Here is a 14707-nt window from a genome sequence, read left to right on the forward strand (position 1 = left end):
GTCAGTGATCACGGCCCGGTTACTGGAAGTAATTGTATAATATATCCGACCAATGTCTCATATTATGTCCTTTGCAGCAATAAAAAGTACTTAGCAGCAATGAAAAAAGATGCAATTTACAGACAAGTAGTTTACTTATGTGGTATTAAGGTCTAATACAAACACTCAATGTTTACTCATTAAACGACAATAGCAGAAGGGAATAGCAAAGTACTAGAACATCTGCAATTAGACAGTACAAAAAACAAAACCTGCATGTTCTTTTACTTGTCTCTGGCCCTGAATATCTTAGTTACACTGCAAATAGTGACTTCTGGCAAGATTGCTTATGTGTCACTACATTACTCATTAGGAGATAAGATAGGGGTTAGCAGCCCAAATCACACTCCTGTGTGTTAAAGAACTCAACACAAATGTAATGTTTAAGTTTGGGTGGAGTTTAAAAAGTTAGAAAAAAACATAATTCTGTTTCCCTGGGCTACAGCAATTGTCCCCAATGTGCCGGGTCCCTCTAAAGCTCCGTACACACTGGACGATGTGTGTAGGGAGCGATGTCGGATGCGGCGGGGGTGCCGGCATGGGTAAGTGCATACACACTTGCCGATGTCAGCAACGACGAACGATGGCGGGGGGTGGGGAGCGGGCCATGCTGCATTCGGCAGTGTTGCATCGCTAGCGATGTCTCCAAAATGGACTGCATGTACAGACGACTGGGGATATCGTTAACGACTCGCGGGAGCGTGCATCGTTCGTCGGTAAGTGCATACACACTGGACGATTTCAACGTTCAAAGATATCGTTATCATTCAAATAAATCGTCCAGTGTGTATGCGGCTTAAGATTTCATTGGTCCAACATTGCTCATTTCCTCTCTGCTGGATGCGGTCAGCATTTCACCGATCTGAATGTCGACAGTTATGATGTTGACATATGCAAAATGTCGACATGTGAAATGCCGGCATTAGGGTTAGATTTAGGGACATGCTTACTGCCAGCAGTTTTGCAAAATTAGCCGCAAACACAGAAACATTAGCCACAGCCCCCGGGTCAGAGTTACAGTATTTACCTCCATAGCCGCCTGAACATCTGCAGCGCCGCACTGCTGATTCCTGACATTGTTACCATGCGGATGTTATAACCAGGGAGTGCTGATGTGATGGCGTCTTCTGCAATCCATCTATTTACGTGTTGACAGGTGAATTGCATCCTAAACCCTTTTCAGCGTTAATAATATAGGTGGGGGGATGTATCAAACCTTCTAAAGAGGGCAAGTAGAAAAGTTGCCATGGCAACCAACAAGCTTCTAGCTTTCATATAAAATGATAGGCAGTAGCTGATTGGTTGCTAGGGGCAACTTCTCCAAATGTCCTCTTTAGAAGGTTAGATACCATTCCCCCTTGGTGCGTTGTTGGTTAAGATTGGTGATTGGCGATACAGCTTATTTTCGTTTCACCATATATACCAAAGGGGCAATAGTTACGATTAGCCTGCGAATGATTCACCATAATTAGATCATTAAAAGAACTAGACTATTTAAACATGTTAAAAATGTTGTCGTTTTTACTTAGTGGAACGGAGATCTTCACACATGTACACAAAGCGAGAGACGGAACAGTATCATTGATGCAACTGATCATTATTCAATTGTGAGTAATGACATCACTAATCACAAATTATTACACATATATCATTTAAAAAAAATTCATATATTTATAAGAGCATGCTTTATGTACTCTGTGTGTTCAAATAGTAACTAAGGGCCTGATTCAGTACTGCACAGAATTGCAAAGCTACAATCACGCAGCTTTGCAATTCCGTACTGGCAAACATGCAAATGCAGCAGGAGGTGTATGACACGCCCTGCTGCATTCGTGATCCCAGCGCTGCGACCGAGGTCTCAGGCTAGGATAAACATCGCGACCATTGGCCAGCTGAGTAAGCGCCTGCCTGTCAATCAGACAGAGGCATAGCAGGTGCGGCGTGCGATCACACAGGACCCGTTCTGCACATGAGCACACGATAATCGGGAATCTGCGTCCAGCATTGCACTTGTGTGCAATGAGCCCCTTAGACCATTATCCTCTGAGATTTACCAAACGCACATAAAGACACAATGTTATGTAGCCATATGGTACCATCAAGTCAGATTTCTGTGTTTTACAAGGATCGGCAGAGTGGAAATTCCAAAGCATACAAGAATAGCCCTCGCTCGTTTGTGTTGTAATAAGAGAGAGAACACTGAAAAATAAATATAGATATATTGAAAGAAAAAAAAAAAATCCTAATCTGCTCTGTAACATCAATTTTCCAGGGCCTGGGAACAAACATGTGGGTTTATTATTGACAATCTGGTAGAAATGTGTTCGCTTCGCTTAGGAAAACGATTGTTTTTACATTTGCTTTCTAGTCTCATGGTGATGTATTAAATTGCACCAGCTCATTTTTCAATTGCCAAAAGCAATTTCCCAAACACTATGCCCCACCCTACGCTCGGTCCTCTGCCAGGTTACTGCGAGGCAGCAGCCAAATTAAGCAGCCCTGGGCAGGAAATGTCTTTCTCCTGATTTCTGCTCTCCAGAAGCGGAGGAAGGCAAACATAAGGTATACATGGATGAGTGGACTCCATGCAGGGAAACGGATACTGCCATACCTAGGCTAACACATTGCACGTGACTGGATGTGCTCCACTTGCAAATTAGTTTGGCCTTTAGAATATTCTGGCTAATGAACGAGCAGATTCCATGTAACAAAACGAATCGTGACAGCACAGAAATTCTAACTGCAGCTAAGTGAATTGTTTGCATATCATTTCAGGTGCACTAGCCACCTGCAAACTGTGAGTCGGATCTACTGATACCCTGGTCTGTACCAGAGCCGGATTTAGACCTCATGGGGCCCTAGGCAAGATACCCGTTTGGGCCCCCCCTCTCTCAAACAATCCATAGAACTATATGTGAGTTCCTGATTCGTGCCCCTTACATATTTTTTTTTTTGTCTTTCCTCCTTATATTCAACTTTTTAAAGCTTTTAATGAAAACATTCCCACTATGTACAAAGGGGAACATGCACGGACAGTAGTTGTGGTAACCGCTGTCCCTGCAAGTTATATCCCTGGCAAATTGCAGAATTCTTTCACAGAAGTGAAAGACTTCTCCAGGGAAGGCTGGCACTGCGCATGCCCACACAGAGTCAGCTTCCAAAGCCGGCTGTGGGCTTTGGAAGCTGATCTCCTGCCCTTGGAGCCTCAATAGGCTTACAGTAGTTTACACCATCTGATGGTGTAAACTACTAGGACTAAACTCTGAAAAGCTTTGCTTTTTGGAGTTTAATACATAGGGGGTCAGATCGTAGTCCCCATTGATAATAATGGGGACTGCGATCTACAGCGCTAATTAGCACTTTGCCTGAGATTTCTGTGAAACATACTGCATTGTGATTTATTACATATACTATACATGACTGGAGGGAGAAGCGGTAGGAGCAGGCGGGCCCCGGCGCTGTGAAGTGGTGAAGAAAAATGGCGGGGGGAGGAGGAGGGGTTGGGGTATGAAGTGATGACAGGGGCTGGACGTAGAGGAAGGTGAAGGGGGCAGAAGATGATGAAGGAGGCTGGGGGCAGAGGAAGGTGATGGGGCTGGGGCAGCAGGTGACAGGGGCTGGAAGCAGAGGAAGGTGATGGTTCCTGTGATGGAGGCTGGGGGGAGAGGAAGGTGACGGGGGCTGGGCAGAATGACAGGGGCAGGAAGCAGAGGAAGGTGATGTTGCCAGGGGACAGGCGAAGGGGGCAGAGGAAGATGAAGGGGGCTATGGGCAGAGGAAGGTGATGGGGGGCTATGGGTAGAGGAAGGTGATTGGGGCTATGGGCAGAGGAAGGTGATGGGTGCTGGGACACAGAAGGTGGCAGGGGCTGGACGCAGAGGAAGGTGATGGAGGAAGAAGATGGGGGCTGAGGATGGAGGAAGGTGTTGGGGGCTGAGAATGGAGGAAGGTGATGGGATGTAACCACAAAACGTTGATATTTTTTACTTTTCGGGGTTAAATCCCCTTCATCTCCTGTGCTTTGGAGTTCCTGGCCAGAGATCCCCCTTGCCTGTCCCTCTGCTCTGCCGCCTTGCTGGGTGATGCCGCTGATTGATGCTGGTGGTGGGCGGCGGGCCTGGCAGTGAGGAAGCGGACACGGTGACGTCGGAGACCCTTCTGTTATGCGCAGGCACACACACAGTCACTCTCCGAGAGAGCACTGTGCACTACAGACAGCGGAGCGGGACTCTCTGGGAGTGTAGGCGGGACCACTTGACGTCATACGGTACTCGCGCAGTGCTCCTCTGGGGGCGCTTTGATCGAGCGGATTTCTTGGGGCAAAGGGGCCAGTCCACGGGGCCCTAGGCGAGCGCCTATGTTGCCCAGTGGGAAATCCAGCCCTGGTTTGTACCACTGCGCCTAGACAGCCCGCCCAGTCTACTTCATTGAGTACGGTTAAAGAGACCTGTCTGCAAACTAGAGGTGCACCTAGGGGCACAAATAGGAGTAAAGATCTGAAGAGACGCATATTACAAATGTATAAGCTGTCATAACTTATAAAAGTCTAACGACCTATTACTTTAGTACTACCAGGGGCCGCCATAAGATATGTAGAGCCCCAATCTTTAGAGAAAGCAGGTGGTTATCTCCCATCTTTATTTAGGCGGTATCCAGATTAAAGATAGACAGTTTCTAGATAGACACTTAGTAGGTCGATACCAGTTGATCGATGGGAACAAAAGATCGACAGGTACAAATGGTCGACAGGGCAAAAGGTTGTCAGGGACAAATGGTCGACACAAAAATGCTGTACATGTTTTTTCAACATCTGGAGAATTAGGGTCAGGCTGCGGAAGGGGTTAGGTTTAGGCACTTGTGGGAGGATTAGCTTTAGGCACTTGGGGGAGGATTGAGTTTAGGCTCTTGGGGGAGGATTGGGGTTAGGCACCATGGGGAGGGTTAGGGTGAAGATTAGTCTTAATTTACAAGAAAAAAATTGTATCAGCCATTTGTCACTGTTGATCTTTTGTACCGGTCAACCATTTGCACTGTCGACCATATGTGTGTTGACCATTTGTATCTGTCGACCTATTGTCTGCCTATCATCTGTTGTTAATCTATTGAGTGTCTATCTAGGCACAATTGATCTTCTATACCAAACCCATTTAGGCACATGTCTAAAAATTATACCATTGATATTGATCTGATTATAAGGAGGCTTGCCAGTTGTTTGTGACCACACATGCAACGGGAAATGACCAATAATGCTGCAAATATTAATGTGTTACTGTTCGTATTTGCGGCTGACTTTACTAGGATGCCCAGAACTTAAAGCTCAATAGTAATATACAGTGAAAACATGTTTTGGCAAACCCACTATGTAGGCATTCACCACTGCCTGAGGAAGCGGTAAGGCACTATGAGGAAGTGGCCAGGTGCTGTGAGGAAGTGGCCAGGGGCTGTGAGGAAGAGGCTAGGTGTAGTGAGGAAGAGGCCAGTCGCTGTGAGGAATAAGCCAGAAGATGGAAGTGGCCAGGTACTGTGAGGAAGAAGACAGGCTCTGTGAGGAAGCAGCCAGGCGCTGTGAGGAAGAGGCCAGGTGTAGTGATGAAGTGGCCAGGCGCTGTGAGGAAGAGGCCAGGTGTAGTGATGAAGTGGCCAGGCGCTGTGAGGAAGAAGCCAGGCGCTGTGAGGAAGAAGCCTGGCTCTGTGAGGAAGTAGCCAGGTGCTGTAAGGAAGATGCTTTATTTTTTAAGCCTGATTTTTAACTGGTAATACTGTGTTTTTAAATTATTTTTAAATTATTTGTATTTTTAATTATTCATCTAACCATTATTGTCTATAATAGTGAAAATTATTTTGTTATTTAAAAATTTTCGTTTATCCATGACAATAATGAGCTGTAGTAAGATGCCATTACTCTAACTAATAACTCATTTGACTATTGTTTATCACTTTTTTGTTGGGTCATCCCTTATTTGCCAATTGCAGACCATATTTCATGTTTGAATAACAGGGTGTTTGTCCACTGATATCTCAAGAGCTGACACTACCTGTAACAGTAGTTAAAGTACTGCTAGGTTCCCATTTATGGAGAGTAACAGTGATCATTCTAGTACCCTGCATCTGTTACAACCCGTGCAGTTCCTCTTTCCTGCCTGGGGTATCGCTCTCTGCTCTGGTGCTTCTAGCACACTCTGGTCTGTACCTCAGCAGTTTGCTGCATCAGCAGAGTGTGCTAGAAGCACCAGAACAGAGTGTGACAACCCGGGCAGAAAGGTGGAACTGCACAGGTTGTGACAGGTGCAGGGTGCTAGAATGAACACTAGAGTAAGGGACTAGCTTTAAATAGCTGATTGTCACAATCGAGATTTGATTTATAAAGTACCCTTCTCAGTGCTGGGAATACTCTCCTAGTGTGTGTATAGTATTACCATTGGTACAGATGTGTCCTCACACACCTAGCCTCAATACACCATACATTGCAAGATGCCCAGCACGACTGAGACGCTCCGAGAGGTGTACCGTACCGTCTTATTCTTTTAACTTTGTGTCTTATTTGCGTCGCAGACACAGCGGAACACCACTCACAGTGTAGAAGAGACGCTGGGCTGTAACTTTAACTGCACCAGAATTTAGTGTTAAACACGTACAAAGTCGCAGATGAAGCACAACGGAAATTGGCGTGATAAAAAGCCATGGCCGCTGCTTCGCAGTAATTGGTATATAGATACAGGCTCATTCAGATATACAATGTCACACATCACTTTGATCAGTGCAATCTACTCAATTAGTTTTGTCGTAAAAGTTTCTTTACTTGTGTGCACAAGATGCACATTTTAAGTGATAAAGATGCTCGGCGCGGCCCCGGCGCCCAGGCTATTTGCCGTGACTGAAGCCACAATGTAAAATAACAATTAATGTTTATTCACAAAAATTGCTGCAGTGCATAAAAACGCAAAAACACTTCTTTATATCGCTCACTGCTAACACTCAGCAATAGGATTATACCGTATAGTGTTAGCAGGGTAATAGTGACAGATACACAATGAGGCAGAATTGAGTTTTCCGTACTGACAAGTTAGTGTGAGGCAGACTTGCTGATATTCAGCTCCCTCCACCCGGGAGGTGCAGCCAGGCTTCTACGGCAGGGAGACGTGGTGGGGACATGACGCAGTATTGGGGGCGGAGAAAGGGGCGTGACCATGTCATTGTGGCTCCACCACCTCTGCACAATGTCGCGATTAACGGCATTGTGAAGCAGGGGCGGGGCCACGATGAAGAGATGCAGCCCCCCCCCCTTCCGTTGTGGGGATATGTGTATGGGGATGCAGGGAGCTAACGGGGCGACACAGCGGGAAGCAAGGGAGAGTCGGCCGACCGGGAGATTTGCTTACTCTTCTGGGCATCCGGGAGTGCCACACGTTTTCTGGGAGCGTCCCGGGGGAGTAGGCATGTATGTGAGGTGCCTTACGCAAAAGAGAACTTATTGCACAAAAACTAAATTTGGGGAAAAAAATGTATTTACAGTACATACGATTCAATACCACAGTATACATATTTTACTGGTACATTTATTAATAAGTGAATTCCTGATTCTTTATCCTCACTAGTTGGGAATTAAAGTCCCTAACTCCACTCCATTCTGATTCATGGTATATCCACCAATTTAGGAAGGACATCCTAACCCCGGATATGAATGGACTGCCCAGAAGTCAGGACTGTTGCTGGAATGTTAGGTGGTATATCCAGAGAGGAATTATGCCGTGTGCACCTGTGGCAGGTTTGTATTTAAAGGATAATCGGAAGTTTAGAGGCTGATGAGGCTGGAAGGGGTGTCGTGTCCCAACCCAAACCATTAAATATTGGGATGTATACAAATGTTTTCTTCTACCATATATATTGTGAAGCAGTTAAAGGATGCACACAGTAAACGTGAAAAGTCATTACTAAAAATTGTTGCACTAGCTCATAGATCCAACAGGTGTATCCTGTATAGAGTTTTGCAGCAGGGTTAAGTGGTGTTTGTCACATTTTTAAGAAAACAGTACTGTCAACAAGACTTTCTCCTATACAGAAAACATTCCAACGTTCCCTGGTCACAACACGCAACTCTACAGGAAGGCCTATGATATTTCCGAAACATATTCATAAACTTGCTAAAATATTTTACAAGATTACCTCCATTCTACACAGTTATCTTGCAGCATTGCAATCTGGCTGGGTCATCAGGCAACAAGTGATAACCTTGTGCATCAAACTCCTCTAGTACTACAGATTGGTAAGAGGGTCCTGCTTGCAGGCTCACAATCTGTCTGTTTGTTAATACTCAGTCTTGTTTTATTACGGTGTTGATTCCCTGTAGAGTATCCTGGTATTATATAAATACTCAAAAATGAAAATCATCCTGTTTGCCCTAACACAGATCCTGGAACCAAGAAGAAACACCAGAGACTCATTTGATTGTATAACTATAACGATTCCGGCTTTCAGGCCTGAAGACGAAGGAATGGTCATTATTTCTCTTTTTTTTTTTCTTTCTATCACCTCGTATTACAGCTAATGTTATATCACACATTCTTAGATTGGTGGGGTGAGTTATCCCTCACACAGCTGGAAACGACTTTACCTGACTGCTGGCTGCGGCTCTGGAAAAAGGTGTAGCTAATGTGGGAATTGAAGCCCAGAGAATGATATAATCTTCCCAGGCCACAGGCTGGTGAATCATAAATGTGCAAGTATTCTGTCACACCGGGAAACAGATGACAGCGCATTACTACTTCCCTCCAACCTGAGGTCATTCATCATGGCGAGCTGGGACTTACTGGCAAACAGTTACTGACACGCAGTTACATCCATCAGTCAGGCTATTTAAATTTCTGATAACTGCTAATTCTAGTAACACTAAGCAAAATAGAAAATTAGTAATTAAGGGGTTTCAGTTTGCAAATTAGGGTTCAAATCCAGTTGACGATTCTAATAATTTGTATTCAGCTGATCAATCTGGATTTGGTGCAGCTCGAGCTATTACTGAGAATTGGAAATGTTAGGTCAGGGATTGAAGTTTGCACTTAGTTTATTCTCTCCAGGATTTGTTCTGCAGGCGTCATGTGCCGTGCAGGCAAAGGTCGCTTTGGGACCTGAAATATTAGCTATTATGGTAATTAATATTTTCTTTTATTTGCAAAGTACCTGGATCTCTGTGTCTATACACACACATTGTAGTATCTATAGATATATACACGCATGCTTGCTGGAGTAATTTGTCTTACTGCTCTGAGGCTCTGCAAAGTAGGCTGGAATTAAAAACAGAAGATGAACATTGATGCATGTGCTGTGATATTTTACATACATGGCTTCATAGTGATTTGTGCGTTCACAATGCACTCATTTATCCCAAACACTTACCTCAGTTGTGGTCCCAATATCAGCAGATGGGCTGCATGTGCTGGTATCCTGAGGTGCTGTGCCAACGCTGCTTCTGATCGGAGAGCTGGAAGCTGGACCGGCTGAGGAGTCAAAGTACACGGAGGACTGGTGCAAGACTCCCCTTCTCTGAATCCTCTCCCACACTGTGCTCATTGTGTCTGTTAGCTGGTACAGCAACTCAACCTAGGAGGGAGAGACATATAAACTTGTGTGCTACTGAATTACAAATATAATTGAAACACAGTTAATGAAGAATTCATTCTTACACAGCAGCTAATGGATTCATTCTTACACATTAACTGATGGGTTCATTCTTACACAGTAACTGATGGGTTCATTCTTACACAGTAACTGATGGGTTCATTCTTACACAGCAGCTAATGGATTCATTCTTACACATTAACTGAAGGATTAATTCTTACACAGTAACTGATGGGTTCATTCTTACACAGTAACTGATGGGTTCATTCTTACACATTAACTGATGGGTTCATTCTTACACAGTAACTGATGGGTTCATTCTTACACAGTAACTGATGGGTTCATTCTTACACATTAACTGAAGGATTAATTCTTACACAGTAACTGATGGGTTCATTCTTTCACAGTAACTGATGGGTTCACTCTTACACAGTAACTGATGGGTTCACTCTTACACAGTAACTGATGGGTTCACTCTTACACAGTAACTGATGGGTTCACTCTTACACAGTAGCTGAAGGGTTCACTCTTACACAGTAGCTGAAGGGTTCACTCTTACACAGTAACTGATGGGTTCATTCTTACACAGTAACTGATGGGTTCATTCTTACACAGTAACTTATGGGTTCATTCTTATACAGTAACTGATGGTTTCATTCTTACACAGTAACTGATGGGTTCATTCTTACACAGTAACTGATGGGTTCACTCTTACACAGTAACTGATGGGTTCATTCTTACACAGCAACTGATGGGTTCATTCTTACACAGCAACTGATGGGTTCATTCTTACACAGCAACTGATGGGTTCATTCTTACACAGCAGCTGATGAATTCATTCTTACACAGTAACTGATGGGTTCATTCTTACACAGTAACTGATGGATTAATTCTTACAAAGTAACTGATGGATTAAACAATGTGTGATATATCGACACCAATACAAAGGATTGGAGAAAAGATCAGCAGGTAAAACATAAACAAAAAAATTCAGTTCAGGAAGTCAGTCCAGCTGAACCAATAGTGACTAATCAAATCTCTCAACCAGAAAAAGAGACTACACAAACAGATTATACATTAACAGATAGGATCTAATATAAAATATATGTTCAAAAATAATATAAATCTAGTCAAAATAGGATAAAAATAAGGATAGAAAAGATGGTGAAAGAGATTGGGGATGGGGAGGAGGGAAGGGGAAATCTGAGGGAAAACAAGTCTGTGTAATCTAATATACATAGCAAATGGTAGGACGTCAAAATTATAGTATACACCAGGAGACAAAGTGCCATCACTCGATCATTCCACTCACAGGATACATGTTAATGCAAGCATTGCTATAAATACCATTCAGTGGATTTGAAGAATTTATTAATGTGATTTTGGGTGATTTGATCAAGCTGAGCAATATAAAGATTCCACTTTCTCTGAAATTTAATCACCCCCTTATCAATATCTGCCAAGGTGGCTCTACGATCAAAATAAAGAATTTGCAATAACATTCTCTTAACAGACATAAGGAAAGGAGGAGTTGAGATGGTCCAATTTACTAGGATAGGTTTTTTAGCCACAGTCACAATAGTCGTGAGCAAGGGGATGATTTCCTTCCTAATATGAGATCCCAAGTCCCAATTATCAAAATTGGCGCATAACAATGCCAATGGGTCTTTGTTAAGACGCAGTGAAAAAATCCCATTAATGAAATGTATTACTTTATCCCAAAACTTGCGCACACTGCCACAATTCCAAAAGTTATCAAAGAAATTTGCTTTAGAGGTCCTGCACTTTACACGCATACCCGATTCCTCTAGTACCATATGAGCCCTGTGACTTTGGGATATACAAGCTCTGTTAAGCACCTTAAAATGAACTTCCTGTAATCTAGCAGATTGTAATATTCTCATCGTATTATCATAATACTTGAACAGAGGATCAATGGTGGTCAAGTTAGGGACTACCTGGGACCAGTGTTGAACAGCAGGCCTCCATAAATAATCCTTCCCGACATCCTGGAGGTCTGACATTAATAATTTCGTATGATAAGTATTGGAAGTCAGAAAGGAGAGTAAGGACATCAGAACATCCTTCGAATTAGGTTGCAACATTGGGGGGGACATGGTTTGAATAAAGTGTTTCACCTGCAAATACATGAAGAAATTTGAGTTCGGTAATTCAAATTTATCTTTGAGTGCTTGATGTACCTCCAGGATCAAAGACATCCTTGACTGCTGCTATACCTTTATTCCGCCAGGTCAGAAATTGTGTATCGTCAAGGCCAGGACTAAAACTAATGTTACTCCAAAAGGTATTATATTTGGAGTTAAGAGGGTTACGACCTAGCTTGCGGTGTATTAGAAGCCAAGCCTTATGGGTATTTCTGAACATAATGTTCACTAAGAGTAGGGAAGGTAGAGAAGATTTGGGCGTGGTAATGCTGAATAAGTGTCTCGGTGTAGACACCAATCAATTATGTATCTAAAATGAACAGCAGTGGTGAAATCAAGTAAATTTGGGACTCCCAAACCTCCTTCCCATCTGGGACATTGCAATGTAGCCAATGACACTCTAGGTCTCCCTCCTTTCCATAAAAATTTAGTTAACATTCTAGAGCAATGTAACATATCAGTTCGAGACAATGCCATGGGTAACATTTGTATCAAATATAATACAGTAGTTTAGGGAAACAATACTTTTTATCAGGGCAACACGGCCCATAAGGGAGAGAGGGATATGTAGCCAGTCAGATAGCATTTTGATTATTAGAGAGAGCAAAGGGGTATAATTGGCAGCATATAATGCAGACAAACCAGGGGTAATGGATATCCCTAAGTATTTTATAGAAGAATTAGCTCTTATAAATTGTGTACATACTGGGGGAAGGGGGAAGTTACGAGTGGAATTTCCTAAAGGTAACAATTCCGATTTATGGAAATTCATTTTATATCCTGTGAAGGCACTGAAGCGGGAAATACTATCTATTACCGTTGGAATAGTAACCTCTGGACGCGATATGAATAACATCATATCATCGGCGAAGAGGGCCACTTTGGTTTCAAAGCCACCAACTTTAATTCCATGGAAATCTGGGGAACTTCACAGAGTCACAGCTAACAGCTCTAAGGCTAATGAAAATAAAAGCAGAGACAGAGGACAACCTTGTCTGGTGCCTCTAATAATTGGGAAGGTCTGTGATAAATAGCCATTACAAGCAATCTGCTTTGTAGATCCTGAATATATAGTAGATGCCTGAATGAAGCCCACTGAGAACCCACAACTCCGTAAAGATTCAAACAAGTGATCCCATGCTACCATGTCAAAGGCCTTTTCGGCATCTAGTGACAGGAGGATGGAAGAGTCCGAGTTCCCAGTGGACTCCATACTTTGAATAACCGATAAAACTTTTCTAATATTCACTACCGAGTGCCTTGCCATAACAAATCCCATTTGATCTGTATGAACTACAGAAGGCAAGATTAATTTAAGCCTATCTGCCAGTGTTTTTGTAAAAATTTTGTAGTCAGTGTTGAGTAGTGAAATTGGCCTATAGGAGCCTGGTTGTTCTGGATCTCTACCAGCATTCGGGAGCACCTTCAGGGTGGCTGTATTAAAATACTGAGGCAAATTATGGTCTTTCAATATTGAATTATATACTGCTAATAGAGATGGATCACATCTGGGCAGTAAAGTTTTTAAATATTCTCCCGTCAGCCTGTCAGGACATGGAGCTTTGTTATGTTTAAGTGATTTGGCGACTTTGGAAACTTCTTCCAGTATTACGGGGGCATTTAAACGAGAAGATTGCTCAGGGGAGATAAGAGGTAGATTACAATCCCTCCAAAATTCATCTTTTTGTGTTCAATCAATTGGACTGTCGGCGTAAAGGTTGATATAAAAGGATCGAAATATATCAGAAATCTGTGCCCCGGAATATATTCTGGAGCCATCTGCTTTTTGTAATGAGTAAATAGTGTTAGGACCTCGGGTGCCCCTTAATAAATTGGTTAGAAGATGTCCCGCCTTATTACCTAGTTTATGAAATCTATAGTCACGTGCATATTGGGATCTACAGTATCATGGTATTGCGATACCATTGTATTAAACAAAGACTTTTTGTCTAAGTAAGAGTTTTTATGGGCCATAGTAGGAGTTAATTTATAACGCTGGTAAGCTGTGGTTAGTTCTTGTTGTGCAGCCAGATAATTTTTATTATAGTTTTTATTCTATTGTTTAAAGGTATGAGATATTTCCCCTCTTAATACTGTTTTGGAGGCCTGTCAGAAGAGTGAGGGATTGGTTTGCGCATATTCTGCATTGTCAATTAAGTATGATTGCCATGTCGATTTTAGCATCGAGCGAAATTTCAATGAGGAAGATAAATGGCTAGGAAACTTCCACTATATATAGGGACCTTTATCTACCGAGTCCAATATCTCTATCCATGTCAGAGCATGATCTGAGATACATATCATTCTATTTCAGCTTTAATAACTTTAGGAAAAAGGCAATTAGTGTGCTGCAGATAGGCAAGTGAATTCCCTATCTGTGGGATGGAGTGGTCTCCAAACATCTAAAAGGTCCAACTGTCGCATAAAGAAGGGAATAAATAGTCTGTGGGCCTTAGTACGTCTAGCTGCTATCGATTGTTTATATAAGACTCTAGATGAGACAATATTGAAATCACCGCCAACTATGAGCATTGAATCTGGCGAAGACTGCAAACGGCGTATCACCTGTTGGAAGTAGTTTTGGTTATACACATTGGGAGCATATATGTTGCATACAAGAAATCTAGATATCTGAATAGTCACGTCAACAATCTGAAATCTTCCTTCTGGGTCAGGAGGAATGCAATATATGAGAGAGACGTTTATGAAGAAAGAGCGCCACTCCCCGTGTTTTTGACAAATAATTTGTCTAGAGACTAGTACCGTGTATTGCATCATGAAAAGTTTACTTATTTCTGGGTCTAGCAAATGGGTCTCCTGTAAAATGACCAAATCAATTTTGTGTTTGCGAAGATAAGTAAATACTCTCTTACGCTTTATTGGGGAATGAA

At 42.7% G+C, this 14707-nt stretch overlaps 1 protein-coding gene across 6 annotated transcripts in view; it reads right to left on the bottom strand.

Moving 5' to 3' along the window:
- The window catches only part of VPS13B (vacuolar protein sorting 13 homolog B), a 1086122-nt gene that overhangs the window by 454800 nt on the left and 616615 nt on the right, over positions 1–14707 (bottom strand). For all 6 annotated transcript variants that reach the window (XR_015869381.1, XM_088442693.1, XM_088442694.1 and 3 more), the window contains exon 25: positions 9430–9633. Coding sequence is in view for 5 of the 6 variants with exons in the window: in XM_088442693.1 (XP_088298819.1) it covers positions 9430–9633 (204 nt within the window). In the remaining variant the exon portion in view is untranslated. The remainder of the gene's footprint in view (positions 1–9429; positions 9634–14707) is intronic.

This window comes from Taudactylus pleione, unplaced genomic scaffold, assembly GCF_031769625.1.
Source record: "Taudactylus pleione unplaced genomic scaffold, aTauple2 ptg000314l, whole genome shotgun sequence".
Taxonomy (NCBI): domain Eukaryota; kingdom Metazoa; phylum Chordata; class Amphibia; order Anura; family Myobatrachidae; genus Taudactylus; species Taudactylus pleione.